The sequence below is a fragment of the Pocillopora damicornis genome, chromosome 5 (genome assembly GCF_964200805.1).
Source record: "Pocillopora damicornis chromosome 5, jaPocDami1.2, whole genome shotgun sequence".
Taxonomy (NCBI): domain Eukaryota; kingdom Metazoa; phylum Cnidaria; class Anthozoa; order Scleractinia; family Pocilloporidae; genus Pocillopora; species Pocillopora damicornis.
Genome location: NC_142674.1, coordinates 2,482,759 through 2,506,353, shown reverse-complemented (window position 1 = coordinate 2,506,353; position 23,595 = coordinate 2,482,759). Strand labels below are relative to the sequence as shown.

The 23,595-nt window shown below is 39.5% G+C and overlaps 3 protein-coding genes and 1 long non-coding RNA gene across 8 annotated transcripts; 2 read left to right on the top strand and 2 right to left on the bottom strand.

Annotated features, from left to right (window-relative positions):
• The first annotated feature begins 689 nt into the window (after nucleotides 1-689).
• On the top strand, nucleotides 690-2,245 carry LOC149044714 (uncharacterized). Its single transcript, XR_016186864.1, has 2 exons — nucleotides 690-1,103; nucleotides 1,388-2,245. It is a non-coding gene; the product is annotated as an uncharacterized LOC149044714 (long non-coding RNA).
• A 1,907-nt stretch (nucleotides 2,246-4,152) lies between these two features.
• On the bottom strand, nucleotides 4,153-11,313 carry LOC113686639 (monocarboxylate transporter 13). Its single transcript, XM_089207291.1, has 5 exons — nucleotides 11,173-11,313; nucleotides 9,677-9,903; nucleotides 8,285-8,859; nucleotides 6,585-6,954; nucleotides 4,153-5,725 (listed from the first exon to the last, which is right to left on the bottom strand). The coding sequence occupies exons 2-5, from the start codon at nucleotides 9,867-9,869 to the stop codon at nucleotides 5,550-5,552; spliced, it is 1,314 nt and encodes a 437-aa protein (XP_089063417.1). The 5' UTR covers nucleotides 9,870-9,903; nucleotides 11,173-11,313; the 3' UTR covers nucleotides 4,153-5,549.
• A 466-nt stretch (nucleotides 11,314-11,779) lies between these two features.
• On the top strand, nucleotides 11,780-19,359 carry LOC113686532 (monocarboxylate transporter 13). 5 transcript variants are annotated; one of them, XM_089207285.1, is made up of 5 exons: nucleotides 11,780-12,123; nucleotides 16,185-16,408; nucleotides 17,281-17,852; nucleotides 18,284-18,653; nucleotides 18,829-19,359. In XM_089207285.1, exons 2-5 carry the CDS (start codon nucleotides 16,189-16,191, stop codon nucleotides 19,005-19,007), a joined length of 1,341 nt encoding a protein of 446 aa, XP_089063411.1. In that variant the 5' UTR covers nucleotides 11,780-12,123; nucleotides 16,185-16,188; the 3' UTR covers nucleotides 19,008-19,359. The 5 variants fall into 5 exon arrangements, with proteins under 5 accessions (XP_089063411.1, XP_089063415.1, XP_089063414.1 ...); XM_089207289.1 differs by having other exon boundaries at nucleotides 11,782-11,932; XM_089207288.1 differs by lacking the exon at nucleotides 11,780-12,123 and adding an exon at nucleotides 12,784-13,255.
• Nucleotides 18,257-21,731, bottom strand: LOC113686534 (sulfotransferase 1B1). The gene is made up of 4 exons (XM_089207294.1): nucleotides 21,427-21,731; nucleotides 20,674-21,039; nucleotides 19,901-19,995; nucleotides 18,257-19,686 (listed from the first exon to the last, which is right to left on the bottom strand). The coding sequence occupies exons 1-4, from the start codon at nucleotides 21,611-21,613 to the stop codon at nucleotides 19,411-19,413; spliced, it is 924 nt and encodes a 307-aa protein (XP_089063420.1). The 5' UTR covers nucleotides 21,614-21,731; the 3' UTR covers nucleotides 18,257-19,410.
• Nucleotides 21,732-23,595: the final 1,864 nt, after the last annotated feature.

Sequence of the window (23,595 nt, the reverse complement as noted above, 5' to 3'; positions counted from 1 at the left end):
CTGAGTTTCAGATGAAATGCTCGAAGAAATACACATTTTTAAGGAGGCTTGAAATTTTTTTTTATATATATCCAGGGGAGCTTGAATCCAAATGAACGTATCCATGCACGATCCTTCCGCGAAAATGAGCTTTGCATTTTTTAAATAAAGCCTGTTGGTATTGATATGTCTAAACAAAGGTTAGGAAAAATATCAAGGAAAAAATTACCCCACGTTGAACTTCTACAACTTGGCTAGCCCCGCAGGCTAACGTTTAAAAAACCAATAAACTTCAAAAAACAAGAGTTCCGTATTAGTCCCCAACCTCCCCATGACGGCTATTTCTCTTTCTGATCCTCGCTTCCGCCTTGCAGGCTTAAGGCGGGGGTAAACCTGAAATTTGCTCAAAAACTGAGTTTTCTGTTTTCCTCGGAATTTGCAGCTTTGGGTATTCAACTTCGCTATGGAAAAATAATTTTCTACTTATTTTCACTATTTTTGCCTTTTTGAGCGATTTCAAAATTCCCGCTCTGGCTAATGGTGTGGTTACCATGGCAACGAGAAGAGCATTTTTTGGATTTTTCAGTTGTTTATGATGTGTTATTCTGGCAACCAAGCTCCCAAACGGGCAGGATTTAACGAGATACTTTATGTAGTCTTATCTGAAGGGTTTTCTAGGGTCAAACCCATTATGGGATAGATTTAGAGGCAGTTTTGGTCGAATGTGACACTCGGTGTACTCGGAGCCAGCAAAGGAAAAGTTATAATCAAAGGAAAAGTTATATCGAAAATTGTCGGAGAGAAAAGTAGATCTGTCTACAGGAAGAAAAGAAAGAGAAGTTTTTCTGGAAGGCGAAAACAGAAACAAGAGTCTGAAGAAACAGCTCCCGATGTTGACGAAATCGCCGCCTCAACTCCGAGCACTTCGCTGGATGAAAATCAGCTCTCCGACTCGGACTCTAAGGAAACCGTTGGTTCCTCCAGAAAGAAAATGAAATATGCCCCTCCTTTTAGACAGCTCTGATGAAGAGTATACCTTCAATACCGAGGAAAGCGAGGGATTTAGATTAATAAATGAGAGAAATTTACCACGGCCGTCTCAAAGGCACACGTGTGTGAGAAAGGTAAGAAATTTTTTTAAATCTATGTCTTTCTCTGTTCTCGATTATGACTTATTTCCCATATCATATCGACCCATAGTTCCAGTTTTTCCCTGCTAAATACACTGATTTATCTATTAAATCTTGGATTGGGTAAGAGAAAGATTTTTAGGTATTGTGCATATACACTGTAAACAAAAAATTATGGGGAAAAATCTCAGAATGTGTATTTCTGACTTGAGGTCCTCACTTTGCTTATAACAAAATTGCCCGATTTATGTTACAATTTTCACTTGATTTGTCTTTAGGCACCTTAACTCTTGAGGAAGATAAAAGTGCAAGAGTGGGGGTTACAGTTTTCCCTTCAGTGTAGTTCCTGTGAGGAATCCAGTCCACTTCCACCATCCAGTGGTGTGACCCAGTTAGGGAAATCATATGACATTAACCGCCGAGTCTTTTAGTAGGCTAAAAATCATGGAGAGGCTTTGTATCCCTGGTGGTGTTTGTACAAGAGTGGCAACACATGCAAAAGACAGTAAAAGATTGGTTAAGTCCAATTTGCAGGTTATGCAGAAGGAAAAGAGATGGCGTCAAGGGAAGCGACTTCTGAGGACTCATCGAGAGGAAGCCCTTCAAGAAGCTGAAGGAGTTACTTATGAACCAGGAGGCTTTTAAATTACTTTTAGATACTCCTGTGGACAAAATATGGACACTTGGGCCACTATAGTGGTTACATATTGTAAAAAATTAAGTTTGATTGCTATCTGTAAGTTTAAAGGCTATTTTCTCATTACGCAAAATTTTGTCTTCAAGAAAAGATATCTTGACAACAATTTATCCAATTGATCTGAAATTTTCAGCATTTGTTCCTTTTGATAAGTTTTGTGTCATAAGCAGAGCAATTTTCCATATGATGTATGTACTTAAAGTTATGAAGTGAAACACCCCTCTGATTTTCCATGTCAAATTTAATTGATCATCATTTAAAATGTTTTCAACATATTAGAAATCCCTCTGCTTATAACAATAAACAACATGTCTTCTTTGAATTGATACTAAAAACATTATTTTTTATTAATTCCAGAAGGAGTTATCTTTTCTTAAGTAACCCCTGGTAGAACCCTGCAGGTGGCTCAATTAAACGAGTGGTATCCTATTACAATAGACATGTTGAGTCTGAAATATTTTTTTTCATGATCTTCAAGTCATAAGCTTTCCAGGGATATATAGTTTGCCTAAGTTTTGAAGTAAGTCCTAGCTGTGAAAAATGAGTGAAAAATGGGCATTTTTTCAGGTTTACCCCCGCCTTAAGCCTGCTTCGTTATCACTTCCCCGCCTTTTCCCAATTTTCAAGGAAAAAAGTCCTAGGAACGAGTTTGCTTAGCTAGTGGAGGCAAGAGATTATGAACCGCAGTCTTTCATGATCTCTTGATTGATGATGATAAAAATAGTTAATATAACAATGATGATGATGGTGATGATGGTGACGACGGTGGAGATGACAATAATAATGATAATGATTTTGATTGAAAAATACGATACAATTTAAAAAAAAACATTTCAACTAAGGAAATTCATCAAAACTCGTGAAATGGCTACAGATCACGAAATAACAACCCTCAATTTAATGTCTGATGTGGGTATACTCGGAATTGATACTAGAAATAGTTTTGCAAATTGTTATTATTCCTTGTCGAGATAGCTTAGTTGGGAGAAGCGTCAGAATGAAGATCTGAATGTCCCTGGTTCAGCTTCGCTCTGCTTTGAACAATCCCGGGTCCTGACAGCATTTTTATTCCTCTTTCTTTCCTTTTTGTTTTGCGCCATTTACTTTTCTCAATCAAATTTCTTTATTTCTACATTTACATACCAAAGAAGAACTGTTTTTTTAAAAGTTGAACAGATGTTCTCGGTTTCCATACAGACTAATCACTGTGAAAGGGAAAACTTAGAAATAACACCTAAAATAATAGTTCTACTTAAGATCCAATGCTCAAAGAATTTTCTTGGCCTTACCGGGCCCTCGATTGCATTTGAAATTATATAAAAAATGTTCTTTCTTTACCATTTTTCTCAAGTAAGTTTATGCAAAACAACGGCGAATGTCTAACGCATATTTGTTTTTGTCTTGTTTTGGTTTTGCTTCCTCAATGAAGAGAATTGTTTGTATCTATAATTTTGTAACTGCTGCGTTTTTTTATATTGGTGTTCAGCTTTTCCCGAAATTAATGATAATAAAAATAGTATTAATCCGAATCTATATAAAAAAGGTCTTTTTCATATGATATAGATATAATTATATATATACAATATATATATATATATATATATATATATATATATATATATGCAAATTGTAATCATCGTTTTTCTTCGTAAATCTTGAATTAAAAAAGGAAAAGGACAAAATGCTTAGAAACAACTGACTTGTTTTCAAATGAAAACTAACAGATTCGTTATGTCTGTAATAATAAAAATCATACTAACAACGATAGCACCAATAATAATAGTAACACTGATGATTATGTTGATGATGGCAATGATGACAAAGTTCACGATGATAATAACAAAGATGATAATAAAATAATAACGAAGATTATAACACTCTTAACCAAAAATTCCAAAACTTCAAAAGATCAGTTTGAATGGAGAAAGTCCAGCATAAGCATCACAATATTGATCGGTTACGAATTTACTTTGTATGTAGACAATTTTGGTTTGAGCATAATCAGAATTGACGGCAAATTCATTTTCTTTTTGTTGCCGACATTTGTTTCTTACGTGGCGAGATAGCTTAATAAATGTCCCTGGTTCAATGTTGTTATGCTCTGAACAATCCCGAGTCTCGGCATGAATTTTGTTTCCTTCCGTTTTGCGATAATTACCTTCCTCGTTCGAATTTCCTTTTTTCACATTTTGTGGGATTTTTTGCTGTTTCTTTCTACATGAGTTCGAAATTAAATACCAAAGAAGAACCGTTCTCCGAAGTTAACGCTGCGTAGATGTCCTCAATTGGCATACAGATTAATCACAACGAATCTTTTTAAATAATAACACTAAAGATCCAGTGGTCATACAATTTGTCATACAATTTATTGGCCTCACTTAAACTCTTAAGTGTATTTTACATTATATTAAAAATATTCTTCTTTTTTATCATCTTCTCATGCATGGTTGCAAATTTACCTTGTGCATTCAACTTTTGGGTTGAGTGCACTCAGAAGTGTTAGAATTGAAAGTAATTCATTTGTTATTTGTTTCCCATATATTAATCGCCAGCCGAGATAGCTCACTTGGGAGAGCATCAAACTGAAGATCTGAGGGTCTCTGGTTTAATGCTGTTCAGCCATGAACAATCCCGGGTATCAGTACAATTTTTGTTCCTTATTTTTCCCCTTCTGTTTGGCGTTATCATTCTTTTTCAATTTAACTCCCATTTTGCATCATTTGAATTTTCTTCAAGTTTCACCACTAAGCGATTTCGAACTGTTGTTACCATTAAAGGACCGTTTTCTTTGGTTAATCACTCCTACGCGTTCATCATTTTTTTTTTTCCTTTTTGTGCAGAACAAAAGACCAGCATGATAATACTGACCTAAGTTATCCATTGTAGTAAGAACCCAGTATCTATGTATTATTATTCTTTAAAAAATTTGCTTGTCTAAGTTTAATTTCCATACCGCCGGAGCAACAAACAAAATTACTGAACTAGTGAGCTCAGTTTTGGCTTTCCCCATGCATCGCCTTCGACTTTGTGCTGCCCGTAAACGTCGTTTGATTTGTTCTTTATACTCTATTTGCTGGCTACAATTTAGGCGGTGGATTTAGGCTTAGTCGATGTAAATTTGCATACTTAAAACTAGATCTCCTGAAATAGGTTTGATTTCATCAAGGTTTGCTAGACTTAATATTTCCCTCGTTTTTGAAAAGTGAAAGACTGATACACTTTCAAGAAATACGATGACGAGAAAAAGGGAACAATTAGATACGAAAGGTATTGAAAGAAAAAATATACGAAGGACTTCGGGTCGCTTAGTTTTACCGTGATCGATGACCCAAGAACTGGGGCCGAATACACGTTTGCGGGAGTGCTAAAACTGAGCTCGATTACCGCTGTTTTCTCGAGGGGAGGAGCCTAGTCTCAACCGTGAAAAGAGGCTTAAAAACGAGACTACGATGCATAAGCGAGAAGACCGAGAAGTAAACCTCTATCATGACGGGGAGGGATTACTTCTCGTTTATGAGACTTATGTCAATAGTGCTGTTGAGTTCGTTATACTAAATGGTGCGAATGGCTCGAGAAAACCACCGCTGTGCTGAAAATCCGAAAAATTCAATTTAGAGGACTAGGACAATTCCAACAATTATAATAATCAAGGAGGGTTACGTTTTATGGAAAGCAGAGAGGGGTTAATTGGGAAAAGAAAAACTACCCAATAGAAAAAGTTATTATTTCTAGAATTCATGCCATCAAACTGCTGTACATTTTTCCACTACGAGGAGTCTCTCGTCTGATTTTGTCGCATGTCTTACGTTTTTTGGCTTGAAAAAAGGGAGTAGGAAAATGACAGCGGAACCTACAAGAAGTATAACTCCCGACATGTAAAATACTGGAACATATGACCCCAACTCATCTGCCATCAGACCTAAATACAAGGGAAGAAAAATAAGGATGAAAACAATGTTAAAGAAAGGTTAAGTGTACCTCAAAGAATCCATTCATGATTTATCAATTCATTATTGAAGTATTACTTCATCCATACTCCTGGAAAATGTTTGTCTCCTGAATCTTGCGAAGAGTTTACTTCGCTCTGTGATTGGTCCAGAAAACTGGCACCACTCTCTCAACCAATCAGATGCAAAACTAAAATTAATCACGACTTGGCCGCTCGCGTTTTCTCGCGCTTTAGAAATTTTGGTTGCTTTTACTTTGAGTTCAAGTATTTTCCTTTCTTCCGATTAGCTGTTGTGATAAATTTGCTTTCAGTTTCATGACACTTAATCGAAAACAAGTTAACTTGTCAAGTAAGTAATAATTGTTTGCGAATCACTTCACCTTTTTACTCCTATGCGTGACCAAGACAGAATTTCTCCTTACAGTATCAATACAATATCAAGCAGACAAGTGATGAGAATAAACAAAAGTTTAAGTTAGGGGATTATAAGTTGATCCAATACCAAATTCCCCAAACTAACATGACAAGAACTGTATGGGAGATAGTAAGGAGAATTATTAATGAGATCTTGGGAGTTAAAGGGTTAAAAAGGCGTGCCGAAGCCGAGGAAACCACACAGGTTGGAAAACGCGCGAAATGCAATCACTTGAATTTAACTTCGCATATGACTGGTTTAGATTGCATCTGAATGGTTGAGCAAGTGGCACAAGTTTTTGGAGGGAATTCATAGGTTGACAAAAAGCAAAAACAATTATATACCAGTTTGCTTTATGGGCTCTAGGAAAATTTTCTTATTCAGCTGCTTTCAATTATTTTCTTCTGAACATACCTCCAAGCGCAGGGCCGACGGCTGCTATAACACAAATGACTGAAAAACTAATCCCCAATGCAGTAGCTCCTTGTTTGTCTGAAAAACAGCCGATGATGGCAACACACACGGCGCAGCCTATAGCTCCATCAGCAAATCCCCAAACTACTGAGTATACAACGAAATGAAAATATTTCGTGGCCAGCGGTAACAATAACGTCGCGACTCCATTAATGGCGCCTGCCAACTGATAAATGAAACAGGCATCAATCCCCTTAATGTCACACAGCCGACCAATCACCGGCCGGATAAGTAATGACGCCAGCCCACTGTATAGATAAAGGCGAGAGGCCTTTGTCACTGGCATACCAACTTCCTCACAGTAGCGGGCCTGTAAAAGGGAACAAAACACATTTTGTGTAAACCCTAACTTTTCTTTCATAAGTATAGGTAACAACACGACTTCGAGTGCAATTTGGTGTTACTAAGCGAGAATAAATATTTAAAAGACAACAAAATTGCAAGAGCCCGTAGAGCAATTTGTAGTCTTTGAAAAAATCACAATAGCTCATTTACACAAAATTGCAAACGAAATCATGTTCTTACTAAGTAGTAATTTACAAGAAAAACGCATCACAGAAAGTCAGCGCGCAGAAAAACGCGACTGGAACGGGATAAGCTATTTTCTTTCGTTAAATCCCACACATTTCCTCCTACTGGTTTCTTAATGCGACAGTTTTTCCAGCATACACCCTGCTGTTTAATAACAAAATAGAAGAAATGTTCAAAATGAGGAAATAATCCTCTCAGGTCATAGTTAGTAGAGGGGGGACCTTTACTAACTATGCTCAGGTGAGGTTTAATTTACGCAGTAGCATCAAAAGTAGTAAGTAAAAGTAAAACCTTTATACGGGCCCAGGTGGCCCATGGGGCCGGTGCTTAACTCCGGTTTTCTTAGCATGAAGCGGCTAGGAGTATTGCTACTCCCCCCTGGATGGATGCTAGTCCTTTGCAGGGTTACCCCCAGCACATTTGCTGGTACCCATTTGTACACCTGGGTTAAGAGAAGCACTGTGAGAGTAAAGTGTCTTGCCTAAGAATACAACCGACGCTGGCCAGGGCTCGAACCCGGACCACCCGATCCGAAGTCGAGCGCACTAACCATGAGGCCACCGCGCCTCCCACTATTAGCAGCAAAAGTACCAGATACCATTTGTGCACAACTGGGAGGCATGGGTTCGAGTCCCGTCGAAGCCTGAATCTTTCGGGCTTCTTTTCAGCAATTACTCATATCGCAGATCTCATGCAAGGATCGATTATTCTCTTGAATTTCACCTGCAGGTCAAAGTGGTGATTTATTTCATAAACATCATCCCCAGGGCAGTGATGAAACAGATGTAACCGTAATACTTGGGTCTCCTGTGCCTACAGACATCAGGATATGGTGACGTGTACCGACGCGAATCACTCCTACATGCTGACATTACCTTACCTCCCACACAATGTATTTGGGACGCATATCAAACCCAACCCCCCCCCCCCCCTCTAACATATCCGAAGAAAATCTCAGTTTTACCTCATGAGTCCTTATAAAATTTATGTCTTTCAAAACCCCTATTCCCTTCATAATTTCTGAAAGACCTATTTGGGGACAGAGGTGCGTAGCTGCTTCCTAAAAGAACAAGACACTACTGAAAATAATTAAACTGGACTGCACTCACAATATGAATGAGAGGAATGTAATGCGCTGCAAAATATGCGTACATGGACACCATAATGATGACATATCGCTTATTCTTGAGAGCTGAACACATCCTTTTACAACGTGTTTCTTTTTGATCAACTTGATCAAGCACTTGCTCATCATCTTGTTCAGGAATGTGCCCAAGAGTACAAAGAAAGGGTAAAGCCAAAGCCATTATGCCAGCGAGGATCGTGTATGTTTTCCTCCAGTGGTACCCAACAAGAAGGGCCTCCAGAATGGGGCTCATTATAAACAAACCTGCACCAGGACCAGTGGCCAGAAGTCCCAATGCAAGAGCCCGTCTTTTGACAAAACAGAGAGGTATTACAAGATATGGGGTGAAAAATACAAAACATGAACCAAAACCAAAAAGGACACCATAAGTAACTAAAATGAGGTGCATGTTGGGTCCCTGGGATGTTAATAGAAGGGCCCCACAGCAGATAAAGAGCCCAATTATGGTTGTCTTGAGTGGTCCAACTCGATGGTACACTTTTGCTACTATTGGGCTAAAAAGACCATTGCCAACCATTGCTATTGAACCAGCAAGAGCTGAGGAAAAAATATATGAACAAAAATTTTCAGTGGGAAAGATAAATTTAATTTCTTTCTATCCTTACCTGTATTTGTATTTGACTGTATTTTTATTTTAAGAGTGACTGGCATCTAATATCTCCTTACCATGTCACCCCTGAATTAAACATTAAGGTCAGGAGAATAAAGGAAATGATCACCAACATAAGAAGCTCTTGATTGTTAGACAAATTCTCCATGTCGGAAATGTTTAGAGAACAGTAAAATGGAGGATATGTATACTGATGTTAGAATGCAAAGGGTTAACCCTTTAACTCCCATGAGTGACCAAGACAGAATTTCTCCTTACAATATCAATACAATATCAACCAGATAAGTGATGAGAATAAAGAAAAATAGCAATTTCAGGGTTAATTAGTTGATCCTATACCAAATTCTCTGACCTAACATTATAAGAATTTTATCATTGATGGTAAGGAGAATGAGAAATTTGATCTGGGAGTTAAAGGGTTAATTAATAGAGGTAAAAAAATAACAGTACATAAGGGGAAAAAATCTCAGAACTTCAAGACAACCGAGTGCTTAACCCTTTAACTCCCAGATCAAATTTGTAATTCTCCTCTCTGTCAACCATACAATTCTTATTATGTTAGTTCAGAGATTTTAGTATTGGATCAACTAATTATCCCCAAATTGATATTATTCTTTATTCTTATTACTTATCTGGTTGATATTGTATTGGTATTGTAAGGAGAAATTCTGTCTTGGTCACTCATGGGAGCTAAAGGTTTAATACAGGATGACTGCTTGATACAGTGCTGAGGAAATGACTAACCTGTCAAAGCCTTCCCTTGTTGAAATTCTTCTAACAAAAATGGAAACATGATACCATAGCTATTAACAATTCCACAGACTAAACTATTGGAAGCAGCGCATGCCAAGCACACAACCCAAGACCAACAGGAGTCTTGCTCGGGCTTTCCTGAAAAGCATCTCCTGTGATGATCTGAAGCTGAATCCACCGACATGTTGTGATTCCTCTGGTCAATTATTTATCTGCAACTGGTTAAAAAAAATAATAATGACTTGGTGGGTGTAGAGGTATGCCAAACGAGCTGTTGATGGGGAAGTTCTGTCATAGCCTATGAGCACACCCTTGTTAGTAGCAGTACAAGACATGCATTTCTCTTTCCCTGAAATTGCAATTTTTTTATTTTCGTCCATGAGAGATGTATTTGCTTATAATTTGCATGCATCACCTTATCTGCCATTAAGGGGTCACTTTTGCCAAAGGGCATTCAGCCTTGAAAATACTTCAATACTTATCAGGCAAACAATGCTTCAGCCAAAACAATTGTTTCTCAAGCACGAATCACCTAGATACTAAGTCTTACTTATGCAACATCAGAGGTTTTAAAAGATATTCAGACACAAAACTAACCCTAATAAAAAATCAAAGTAAAAAAACCTGAGACCAATTCGAAATTATTTTCAGTTTTGGATGCTAGTGACTTGCTGATAGAGTGAAGGCTAAATTGAGTTTTCAAGGCTGAAAACTTGACGACTAGTACTGGACTAGTCCATTGCTGTAACAGTAAGCTATCATTTTCATTGTAATATCTGTTTACCAACCTTACAGAGCTCTACGTTAAAACAAGCACATGATGAAAAAAGAGACAGTCGAAAATGAAATACTTTAAATGCATTACAGCCCCAACAGTAAGTCAAGAAATCTGTATGGGTGTAGTGTATGTCACTAAAAAAACATGTCAAAGAGTGACGTAGTTCCATGAGTTCTTTGGAGTGAAACGCAGTATTGCGTGACACCCCAGAGAAAGTTTACTCAAGGAAAGATAACCAAATCGAGATTTCAATGAACGGTCCTCTCTTCAACTGAGTTGAAATTATTATTTGAATTGACCACCGTAAAAAGTTTCAGAGGCCGATGTTTCGATCGTGAGCTCTTCGTCAGAGCAAATAAAGGGCTACCGATGACCAATTTACACTACCAGCTCAGTTAATAAAATCAAATTATTCCGTTCTATCAGAGGCAGCCCAAGCTCCACAAGCACCACAGTTTTTTTTAAACAATAGAGAAATTGAAGTCAACTGAACTCACAAAATCAATAACTTGTCCTAAAGACAGTAACCATTTCGACTTCAAATGAGACAGCATACAATAACAGGCTTAAATTATTCGTCAAATTTTCATATGAATCAGTGTCGATTTTCAAATCGAACCGCGCAGCACAATGATCGATCGATCGATGTGATCATAAAATGTAAAGGTAAAGGTAAAGGTTTTTTTTTTACATTCGCATTAATTCTTACCTCTTTTTTGTTAGAGAAAAACCTCTCTACGATCCTTATCAAGGGAAAGCAAGTATAAAATTAGGACATGAAAATACAAAACAAGGTATCAATAACATTGCACCACCAGACTCGTCTCAGCTCACCGCGTCCAAGAGGGATACCACGCAAAGCTGAATCGACAACTTTTTTTTCTTTTTTTTAATGCAACTCCATCCCAAAAAATTGTTTTGTTTCCGGTCGCTCCTCTTTTCGTGAGAGTGGATTATCTAGTGAAAAAAATGGGAATAAATAACGAAATAATTGATCGAGGGAGCCTGTGTCAACGAAAAGCCGAAATACGAGTTCAGTCCAGTTGCAAAAATTAAGGAAAAACGATTTCAATGCAAAATGAAATATTTTCCATGACAGCTGAGACAATTTGTCTGAATAAGTTTCCTTCAACCCTTTCCGAAAAAACCGTAGCCTATGGGTAGCCATTCCCTCCCCCTGCCAAGGTAAAACGGAGGCGGGGGAGGGTAGGGCTGTGCGTAGGCTAAAAGACACGACAAGCACATGTGAATGTCCCTGCAAACTTCCCATGGACCCCCCAAATTCCTATTGTTAAGACCGCTACAAAAATTAATTTCACACATTTATAAGTGCCCAAAAAAACAACATACGCTATTCTCTTCAATCTGCTCCATCCATAAAGCTTCACACCACGCACAAATTGAAAAAGAAAGAATAGATAAATCAGTAAGAAGTGTACATGTGACCTGACCAAGGGCTTTCGAACCGGGTACGTGACACGAATTTCTGTTTATCGCTCGCGTGATCACGTACAGGAACTCGTACATATCAGAAAAAAAAACTTCCACAAAGAAAAAAAGAAATAGTCTAAGTAGGAATTCTGTGGTCCCAAGGAAACAGACGATTGTAAACTTGTCACGACATTCGCAATATATAGGATGCATGGCATTCTAAACAAAGGTCAGTCAATTTTATTTTTGAAATTGGGGACAGGAGAGGCGACGTATTGAGTGAATTCAGTTCGCTTTTAAAACTATACTCTCATTATGAATATGTCATAAAGTTACAGAGTTATTAAGTTTACATCCATGGAAGCTTTCTACGTCGATCCCTTTCTTGGGAAAGTAACCATTACTAATATAAAAACGGCTTTGTTAATGTACGGTAAATCGAAAATCGTGAGTCATCATTCTAAAATTGTAAAGAAGAATGACTCAAGATGGTAAGTTGATGGTTGAGTAGCGCATAAAATGTTGGGGCACTTTTGCTTAAGTTCCACAGAGTCTATTTACAAGCTTAGTCATATAAGGCCCAGTTCAGACGCCGTACTTCAGCCGAGCCGAATCAAATTCAACAAATTAAGTTCATGTGAAGTACAGCATCTGAATCACGGTTGATTTCATTTAGATCGGCTCAGCCGGGAAGAACGGCTGTAGGCCGGCTTAGATTCTGGTGCTGTACTTTAACTGAGCCGAACCAAATGTATAATTATTTTAATGTATTTTTCATGTTTTTTTTTGCTCGAAGGCACGTGCTAAGTATCGCCCATGTCAAGTTGGAACATGACATTGTGAAATAGACTAGCTCAATCACAAATAGCTTAGCGCTCATTTGCATTACAGTACACAAACGGTGTAGCGTTGCGTCAAATGGCTCAGGGTAATGTCGAGCAGCACAGCGTACGCACAAAAGGTGTAGCGTTGCTTCAAATAGCTCAACGTAATGTCGAATGGTGCAGCGTACGTTTAAACAGTATAGCGTTGCGTGAAATGGCTCAGCGTAATGTCGAATGGTACAGCGTATACACAAATGGTGTAGCGTTGTGTCGAATAGCTTTGCAGAACATCAGACGCTCTATCTGAACATTAAATTCCTTAGCATTACACGAAATATTTCGATGTTGTGGTGAATCGTTGTGCTTGCTTGTTGGTTTCGGCGAGATAGCCTTCACGTCACGCCACCAAAAATGCAGACCGCAAACGGAACAGTGATCTGCTGGGGGGCATGAGGTCATCGAATATGAAGACTGTCGCAAAACCATCACATAGTGTAAGAGTCTTACTTCGCCTTGCCGTAAAGCAGAGCCAATTCAGTGAGTTTCTCCTTTTTTTTCTCGCCGATATTGCATTTATTCGTTGTCGTTCATGAAAGCGTTAATTAAAATAGCAACGAGACTGGATTCTACCACGGTTTGCCGGCCTCCCGGTTTACCACAGTTTGCACGCTTTGGTGAGCCTGAATCTTTATAGTATTAAGTAGTGTTAAGACGTGCATTAAATGTCGATTGCCGAGCTCTCTTTTCTTCTCTGACTCGCGCTTACTTTTTAATGAGAGTTAAACTGCAAAGGCTCTTTGAACATTGCAAGAGTACGTGAGAAGTTGGATTTTGTGTGTGCCTCGGACGCTATGGCAAGTAAAACTAATATCCTTGATCTGTTTTGATATTTTTCAATCAAACATATAGTGTTTGCCAAAGCAACCTTTTTTCCGAGTTGGTTTTATCGTCCGGCACACCAACTAAAGCATTCCGGTATCACTTTGATTGAAGAATGTCAAAACAGATCAAGTATATCAGTTTTCTTACAATGGAGAGCTCGACGATCGACATTTAATGCACGTCATAATTAACAACTGGTTCATACGTTCGCGTGCGTTCATCGAGATATGAAGCACGCGGGATGTTTGGAGAGCACGAAAGATGCGTAAGAGTTGCTCGAGGCGTAGCTGAGAGCAATTCTAGCTTCTTGAGTGCTCTCCAAACTTCCCAAGTGCTTCATATCTCGATGAACGCACAGCTTTGTTTTATTTCATGAAAGTTGAGTGTTTGCAGGAAGAAATGCAGTCGCTAGGCCGCAAAACGACATTACCATCAATCTGCTTCACACTAATTTTGCAGCATTTGGTTTGAAAGATAAATAATGATAATAAACTTACCATCTCTCTTATTCTCTATAAAATAATATTTTATATGGAATGTTACAAAAGCTCTACCACGTGAAAGAGGATGAACTGAACTGGTCATGAATTGTTGTCCTTTCAAGAATACTACCGGAAGTCACCCACGAGAGCCGCGATCGGAAAAACTGATCTTAAAAATTGCGTTTAAAATTTCCCGTAACTGAATTGAAAACAGGCAACTTATTCTAGCAGAATACGTTCAAAGGGCCTTTCGGTCGAAACTCGGCACATCGAAAGCATTCTCTGCTGCGCTGTCAAAGTCACTGTTAATTACGCATTCCTTAATTCAGGCCCTGTCTACACTAATGCGTGGTGAATTTGATTCAATAAGGAAAGAGAAGCAGAAAGCTCACTTTTTCTTTCTTAATTAAATAGAGTGTAAACTTAGCAGTGAAAAGTTTACTTATCTAGATTCAACGTTTAATTTTGCAGCTCAGTAGCCTGCATGTATACAACTCAACTGCAATTCACGATCTCCAAGTTGTAGCTCCTCCAGGTGGTAAAGATCACCTTGGCTTCTTCTTTCTTTTGAAATATCCCGTGCCCAAAAGTTTTTAGAGGGGTCTTAGTTTTCGAGAGGTCTTAGCTCTAGAGAGGTCTTAGGTCTTAGGTCTTAGCTTTCGTGACACCCGAATCTCATCATATGAGAGGGGCCGGGATATCACCTTACTTCGATCGTCTATAGCAGTGTAATATTGGAATTAAAATACAGTTTACCACTAAAATATTCAGTTTGCAACCGAAATGGTTTTCCGTTTTAATCTGTGTCGTAATAAAATCATCGATAGAAAGTAGAAACCGGCTTTTTTCGAGACGCAGTTGTCGAAAAATTCAGAAGTGTGATCATATAACTGAGTTATTTTTTCGAGAATAGTCGACAGATGATATTCTACCAAATATTGCGCCACGTAAAGAAACTTTTACTAAGATGATCTCACCAAATTTACGCATTTGAAATAAAATGATATTGACATATGTTCAGGATGTTTTCAGTCTATCAAGATTTCGATCGCTTCGACCGAAAATTGGGATAACTAATCCTTCAAGGATGGTGCGTCTTCTAAATATTCCTTCTCATTTTAGTTTCCATGACGCGACACAAATAGGAGCCATATATTTTCCATCACAGGCAGCCTGCTAATTTTCAGTAACAATTCACTGATACCTATCTATATTCCGGTGATCGATGATAAGGAAAAAATCCAGAATTAGCAGTCGTAAACACCTTCGGGTAAGCGTTTTCCTTTTCTTGAATTAATTACCCAATAGGTTGCTGTGGGTAAATTTCAAATTACTCGCTCGTGATTTGGCTGAGAAAAAAAACCGCGCAGTTCAGATCAGTACCCTGCACAAAGCCTATTGTCTTCTTCGCAGCCGTTCGTTCGAGGAGTGTTGCGTGACATCCTAAAGAATAACGGAAACTGTTAATGACTACTTTTGTGCAGGTAACATTATTGTAAATGAAGCAGCTGGAGACGTTTTTAGCCTTTCTTTTTACGTAGAAGTAAAAAAGAGCGACTGAAATTGCTTACATTGCAGAATTGCTTTTTTTTAAAGCAAGTTTTAAGCAGTCGTTTAAAGCGAATGAGCTGGCCGAGCGTTAGAAAGAAGGTTGAGGACTACCTTCAGTCCCTACTTTTCGGCGAAGTCCGTCGTGCGAGTCGGAAAAAATCAGCGGAGAAAAGATAAAATGATGTTAGCGCAACCGCGCGTAAGTCTGGGTGAGGCGCAACACAGAGGTCAACCTGTCTGGCATAGGAGTCCCCAATGATCGTGTCTCACTCCCAGAGTTCCACTAACATCATGTTTTCTCGCTTATAAATTTTTTATTACGCGTCGTCCTTCTCCAAAAGATAGGGACTTCTCGTGGTCTAAAAGTTGGCGGTCTGGTTCTTCGATAAATGTTTGCTTTCGGTTGATTAGTGTATCTTTGCTGTTATAGATCTTTTTCGAAAAGAAGGAAAAAACTCTTGCTTTTTGAGAGCTTTAGAAGCTTGATATCCTACATTTCGGTGTCTTTAGGCATCCAGTGATACTTCATAGGGAACCAATTTAAATTTCAGAAAGATGTCGAGGAAAGAGACAGAGCCAGCGGTAAATGTTGTCCAAGATGGCTCCCAGTCGTCCTCGTGTGTGAGACGCACATGCGAATCTGACTCCTGTTGGTCTTGGTTGGTCTGTGGTGTGTGTGCTTTGTGTAACATTATCATCTGTGGTCTAACGTACAGCTATGGAATTCTGTTTCCCTCGCTGCTAGACGAATTTAAACAAGGAAAGGCGACCACAGGTATGCGGAACTTTTTTAGTCAAGGTGCTATAAATACGTCGTGGATCAGATAACTACCTGAGTGACCTGAAAATTATTGTTTCATTTTATTCCCGTCCACCGAAAACGACGAATAAAAGTCTCTCTTCATCTTAGTGAAGATTCAAGTATACTTCCAAAATTGTTTATCTGTGTTCCCTTTTCTCCATTACTCCTAAGAACTTCGGAGCACCTCTCTGACTTTGAAGCACTGTTTTGAGCAAAAGTGGACATTTTGGATTTTACCCCCGGGGCACCATTACCCAACATTTCACCTTTCTAACAAAGTTTGAGACTTTTCTAGCTAAAGATCCGCTCTATATATATATGGTCTTTTCTTTATCAGGGTTGTTCGACTTGCATTTGACCTTAAGACACAAAGGGTTCTCAGAAGATTTCCAGGGTTCTTTTCCCTTCAAAGAAATTGAGAAGGCCCTGGAGACGAGAAGTTTTTTTCTTTGCTGTTCTATCGATAGGTTAGCAAAGAATTAGCATCTTGAGGTCCCAAAGAGTAACCAGGCCTTTTACAGAATTGTCTTAACTTGCGCTTAAAAGTGTGCGGTAAAAGGTATCCTTGACCCCGCCAATGATTTAATTTTTCGCGATAAACAGAGCGCTAGCTGATGGTGATGTTATGTTATGAAGGTGGCGAGGTTACTGAGTTGTTTTCAAAATGGTGGCGCCCTTAGATGAATATCAAGCACATTTGAAGACAGATTTTGAACGGTTACAATACTTAGATTCTCTAATCGCGATCAGTAGTGAACTTGAATATCAATTCTTAATCGGCGGAGATGAAAATGTTGTGGTTTTTGGTATATAATTCTTCTTCAACTCTTCTCCTTTTTTCATAGCACTGGTTGGATCACTAGCCATGGTTGGAACAGGTGTGTACAGTATGCTGGTGGCTAAAGTGTACAACCGCATCGGGCCCCTTAAAACTGTCATCGCAGGGACCCTAATCAGTATTGCAGCCCTCCTGGTGACGTCACGGGGTACAGGCATCTATTTCATCATGGTCAGCTATGGTATCATTTTCGGAATTGGGTCATGTTTCGTGTTTCTTCCTTTGTACTTGACGATGCCTAAGTACTTTATAAAACGGCGCTCGTTAGCGCTGGGGCTTGTTGCCATGGGGCCAGGAGGAGGCTTGTTCGTGATGAGCCCAATAATGCAGGCTTTTGTAGATACACTTGATTGGCGCGGGACATTTATGGCCATGGCTGGGATTGTGGCCTTAATAGGGCCCCTTAGTTGTGTCTTTATCAGGATACCTGACGATAAGACAGATCAACGCGACGCTCCAGGGGAGGATTATCGAGAAAAGCTCTCTTACTTGTGGTTCATTAGAAATAGACGTTTTGTTATTTTCACTGTTGCTACATGTTTGTCGTACGCCGGGCATTACATTCCATCCTTCCATATGGTAAGTCGAGCTTTGTAGCATTACCACTGCAACAAAGTCTTGCTGAATAATCAAAAGTGTCTTCTTAGGTAAAATTTGTTGCGGGAGGTAAGGAGGGGGGAGGGGAGATTGGAGGATTTGGGATGGTGTGGTTTTTTTAGGGTGAACGGCGAGGGCATCAGTCGTCGCTAATAGAGGGGGGCTGGAGAAAATAGACTGCCAATCAACTGCCAATGAAGCGGGAGAGAGCCATAAGAATAGCCTCAGGGGGACCAGGTTGATTTTATTTTTAGTCTACACCGGTACTCTGTACCAGTAATATTTCGTCGGCTGAATTACCCTCAGATTCCGTCACCGTGGAATCCCAACTATGACTTCGCCGATAATGGAAACCAGTTTTGAATTTTTTTGGCGAGTAAACGTCGTTCTACAACAAGTTATTTATTTTACAGGTTCGGTATTGCGAGACACTAGGGATATCTACAGATCAATCCTCTAAACTCTACATCTACAGCGGAGTTACGTCATTGCTAGTGCGTCCTGTGATCGGCCGTCTGTGTGACTTCGAAAAGATTCAAGCGCACTCTCTTTTCCAGATCGCTGCGGTTGCGGAGGGAATTGCTACCTTACTTCTGCCGCTCACTAAACGATATATTTATTTTGTGCTTTATTTCCTGTTGTATGGATGTACGGATGGAGCCATGTTCAGCGCCATGTGTGTTGCATGCATGTTTTGTTTTAAAGGAACTCAGCGTAATCGTGGGTTTGGTTTCTACCAGAGTATTACAAATATCGTTTCTGCATTTGGTCCAGCTCTCGGAGGTATGCATTGAATATCGCCTTAACCTTACCTTAACTCCTCTGAGAACTGATTAGTTATCCTTCCTATTGGCTTCCATGTATTTCTTTGTTATATAGTAAAGAGAATTTAGTGCTTCTCGAGATAAAGCCCGGTCAAATTTTTTTTTCAAATTATTCTCGGATTTTTCTTTCGCAGGGCTTGTCGCGGACAGTTTCGGAGGGTACCCTCCAGCGTTTTACATGTCAGGAGCCTTGGTAGCTCTCAGCGGAGTTATAGTTCTTCTCGTTCTATTTGTAAAACAAGATCACCAAGATCCTGCAGAAGCTGCCATAAGAGGAGCACTATTGGTGGTCGAAAAATGTACTGTTGTTTGACGTCCACAGCGAAAGATTTCTTGTCATAAGCTTCTTTCTCCCCCACCCCCTCCCCCACCTCCTACATTTTTGTAATCTCGTATCCAGACCCTCCACGGCCAAGCGGTTGTAAGGTCCGACTTTTTAGTTACAGTTAATTAGTAGGATCTGGCAACGTGATTGACGTTTTCGCTTTCTCTCCTCGTATGCTTCTTATGTTGATTGAGGAGGGGTGGAGCTTAAACTCTGGGTCACTCTACCACACCCCTATCACTCTATCCGTGCCTCTCTCAAACTTCACAGAAAAGAGATTGCTTTCCTTAGCTACGCAATAGCCTGAATAATAACAAATAAAAGCACTATGTAACTAAAATGCATTTTACATGGAATTGATGTTTGAGTTGAAAACTCCAATCGACGTTCGTTATTCTGTGTCAAAATGCAGTCCAGTCCCGTTCAATTTCGTCAAGAACGTTTCTTCAAACTGCTTGTTTAATTCTTCACTGAAGATGTTTTTCCAATCTCCAATCTGACCCTTGCGAAGGAAGTTTGGTTTTGTAGTAAATGCCGATAAGACATAAGAGTTGGAGTTTTTCTTCATTTCCGCAAACGTACACTGGTGAGCGATTTTACGGATCATTTCATCTGAAAGTGGCTTCTCGAGAAATTCGCTGATTAGTCGAACGTTACCACAAAGATCCTGAAACGTAAATGGATTTTTAAGGAAATCATTACAAGTTTAGACTTGTGCAACTACTCACTATTTATTTAGAGGGGTTTTATGGTTGCACAATCTCCGCTCCCTTCCTGATAACAGACTCGGATTCGCCTTACAATCGTCGGACTATTAAATATATCTTGTGTACTTGTAGTTCTACTAAAACACTGATGAGTAAAACATGAAAATTGTTCACCTTCTTTAAATCTTCATATTTGAGAAATAAGACGTGAGGTTCGTCTCTGTGTTTCCACCAGGGTTGCACATGATCAGGCCAAAAGCCATATGAATCTGCGGGAAATTATTTAAATTTACAATCATTTCATTTGATCACAGATATTTAACGGTTTATGGAGGTTTCGCCCCATTGCAAGTTCGCTCTCCTACCTCCTTTGCGAGTTTGCCCCGAGAAGTGAAACAAGTTCGCACCCACCTTTCCCAGCTCGCCCCTAAACCTTTCAAGATAATTTTGGTTTCATCAACCAAGTTGATGATGCAAATTGGTTACCGTAAAGAGTTTCAAAGTAGACGTTTCGTCAGAGCAAATCAGCGCAGCCCTACGTCTGAGCAAATCACTCGCCATTTATCATTCGCTCTGACGAAGGGCTAACGCCCGAAACGTGAGATTTGAAACTCTTTACGGTGGCCAATTAACATTATCAACTCAGTTGATAAAACAGATCAACTTACTTGTTATACTTTCCCACTGAGACAGTTACACAGTTTCTTTAGAAACTTACTCGCCGCCCACCACTCCTCCCCCTCCCCCCCTGAGGCAGAACGTATTCTTTTGCTGTCGAAATCACGATACCGTTCAAAGATTTGGGGGCGACCTGACTGGTAAAGGTGGGAGCGAACTTGTTTTTCCTCAGGTGGCGAACTTACAGACGGTAGGAGGCCAGCTTGCAATGCTGTCAAACTTCCACTTAGCTTACAGCGAAACCATTTTCAACAAATAAAAATCCTTACTTTTGCCCTCAAGAAACAACTTAGCAAAAAACTCCCACGTCCCATTAAAGTAACTGCCAGGGCCAAAGCTTAGGACGAAGTGATAAAATGAAACAGCAACGTCCCTTGGATTTCTTGCCACGTAAATATACTTGCTTCTTTTGCTCTCTTCTTTACTCATTGGAATCACATGATAAGGAAGATGCGACTTGATTAAGCGGGGACTGGGCCGAGAATTCACGGAGACCTTCTGCCCGTCTGACTCGTCTCCAGACCTATCGAAGAGCTGACTTTTTTCCAAAAAGGGATAGCGACTTTGTACACTTTCTTCGCTGATTTTTCCATCATTGAATATTTGCCAGACAATTTCTTGCACCCAGGTTGTTCCTGGAAAAAAGGAAAGAAAGTTTAGTTCAAGGATAGATCTCGTTGTCCGCAGTTTGCATTTCTTGCTCGCAATAATTTGGTTAGTTGAAACCTTAAGCTACTCTATCAATTGTACGAGGTGATTCAGTTTGTTTTAAAAATCATGATGTTTTATGTACTCTCCCTATGGACCTTTTAAGCTATGAAGTCACGTGGTTTGAAAAGACCAATCAGTGATTCAAAAATGGCATGTGTTGCAGACGTCTTAGGGACAAAATTGCATTCTTTTTTTTGCCGAAATTTTCCCTATTCACAAATAAATCGGCACTCAGAAGACTGCACTGTGAAAGAAATCGGTGACGAAGTGAAGCAAAGTGGCCAATCGAAAGGATCGATCTATTACCTTACCTGATTTTGGAAAACTGACCACAAAAATATCGTCTGAACGGGTTTCAAAACGAGTCAAATCCCTCTCAATATCCTTATCAATGCTGGGCGCGTTGATTGATAATCGTACGCCATGAATCAGCGTTTGTCGTGGTCCAAAGAACTCTCCTTCCTTTTCTTGGATGACTGTGAAATGTTCCGACATCATTGGTAGGTAACGTCTGCACTATTGCGCGACTTATTCGTCCCAGTACCTTCCTTATCTTGTTCCTAGAGTGATTGTCGTTAGATTCGTCACGCAACACTCTCCCTCCTTATTACGTTAGTTCTGGATTTAACAAAGTGTAAAAGAAGTGGGCATATCATCTATTTTGCATAATATCTAATTACGTGACTATTCTCGTACGAAGATTTAAAACACAAATTCGTGCGACTAGCGATGGAGAATCAGTGTATGGATAAAGGGGGAAGGTTTCTGAAGAAATTAAGAAACTGCGTAGGAGGAGGGCATTATAAAATAATTTGATTTTATCAGATGAGTTGATATTGTAAATTTGCCACCCTGAAGAATTCCTAAAGCTGATTCCCTCGTTCGAGCAAAGGGCTAACTTTCGAAACGGCAGCTCTGTAAAATCCTTACGATGGCCACTTACTCAGTCAGTTGTGAAAATTGTTCTTCGTTGTACGCATTTATTCGCTCGGTTGTAAACATATGCAAGCTTCTTACCGATGACTGCGAAAGATTCCATGCATAATTATTGGTTGCGTAAAACTTTAACCGTGTTTAACTTGCCATAATTAACGTGATCCACTCTTGATCTAGAGTCTTACCTGATTTTGGAAAACTGACCACATAAATATCCTCTGATCGCGTTTCAAAACGACTCAAATCCCTCTGAAAGTCTTTATCAGCAGAGAGCATAAAATGATAATCGTACACCATATATTAACGCCTGTCGTGGTCCAAAGAACTCTCTGTCCTTTTTTTAAGTGATTGTGAAATGTTCCGACATCACAGGCGACGAGCAGGGAAAGAAAAATATCGCAACACGAGTAGAAAGCGGTGGAACAGTAACTAATATAGAGACATCTGAAGTTTACATCATTGGTATGTAACGTGTGCACTGTTGTGCAACTCTTACGTACCTCCTTCACTTGTTCTCTCGTGTCCGCTGTAAAGGTAGTCACGCAACACTCTTCCTCTGTATTGCGTTAAAATGAGATCTGCGACGTCTGCCTTTCCAGACAGAGCACGAAAGGAGTGAAGGGGGAGGAGGACTTATGTTCTTATTTGTCAGTTTTAACTTTTTTTTTTCCGCATGAGTTGTGGGCATGGAGCAAGGTTTTCCACTCGCCGTTTTTTTTTTCGGATTGGCCCAGGTACGTTTTCTCCTTTCTCCCACGGTCAAAGTGCACCAAGAGGGCTTAGCACGGATCATAGACTTCCAGAGCGTCTTCGCAGTGGTAGCTCTTGGAGAGGTAGAAAAACTCCAAAACCCTGACAATTGGAATTATATTACAGTTTACCACTAAAACATTCAGTTTGCGACCGAAATGGTTTCCCTTTTCGATCTGCGTCGTAATAAAATCATCGATAGAAAGAAGAAACCAGCTTCACGACTGGGTTATTTTTTTCGAGAATAATTGACTGATGATATGTTATCAAATGCTGCGCCACGTAAAGAAACTTTCACAACCAAATTTACGCATTTGAAATAAAATCGCATTGACATACGCTCAGGATGTTTTCAGTCTATCAAGATTTCGATCGCTTCGACCGAAACTGGAATGACTAATCCTTCAAGGATGGTGCGTCTTCTAAATATTCCTTCTCGTTTTAGTTTCCGTGACACCACAAAAATAGGAGCTATATATTTTCCATCACAGCCAGATCGACGAAAAAATCCAGAGGCCAGAATTGTCAGTCGTAAACACCTTACCTTCAGGTAAGCGTTTTCCTTTTCTTGAATTACCCAATAAGTCGCTACGGGTAAATTTCAAATTACTCGCTCGCGATGTGATTGAGAAAAAAAAATCGCGCGGTTCAGATCAGCACCCTACACAAAGCCTATTAAAGTAAATGGTTTGAACCCAGGAGTATCAGTAATTCGTGTAGTGTGATCGTCCGGGTGAGTGTAGTTCTGAAAAGAACTGATGTTGGTGACTGACGTTTCGACTATCTGTGCGATA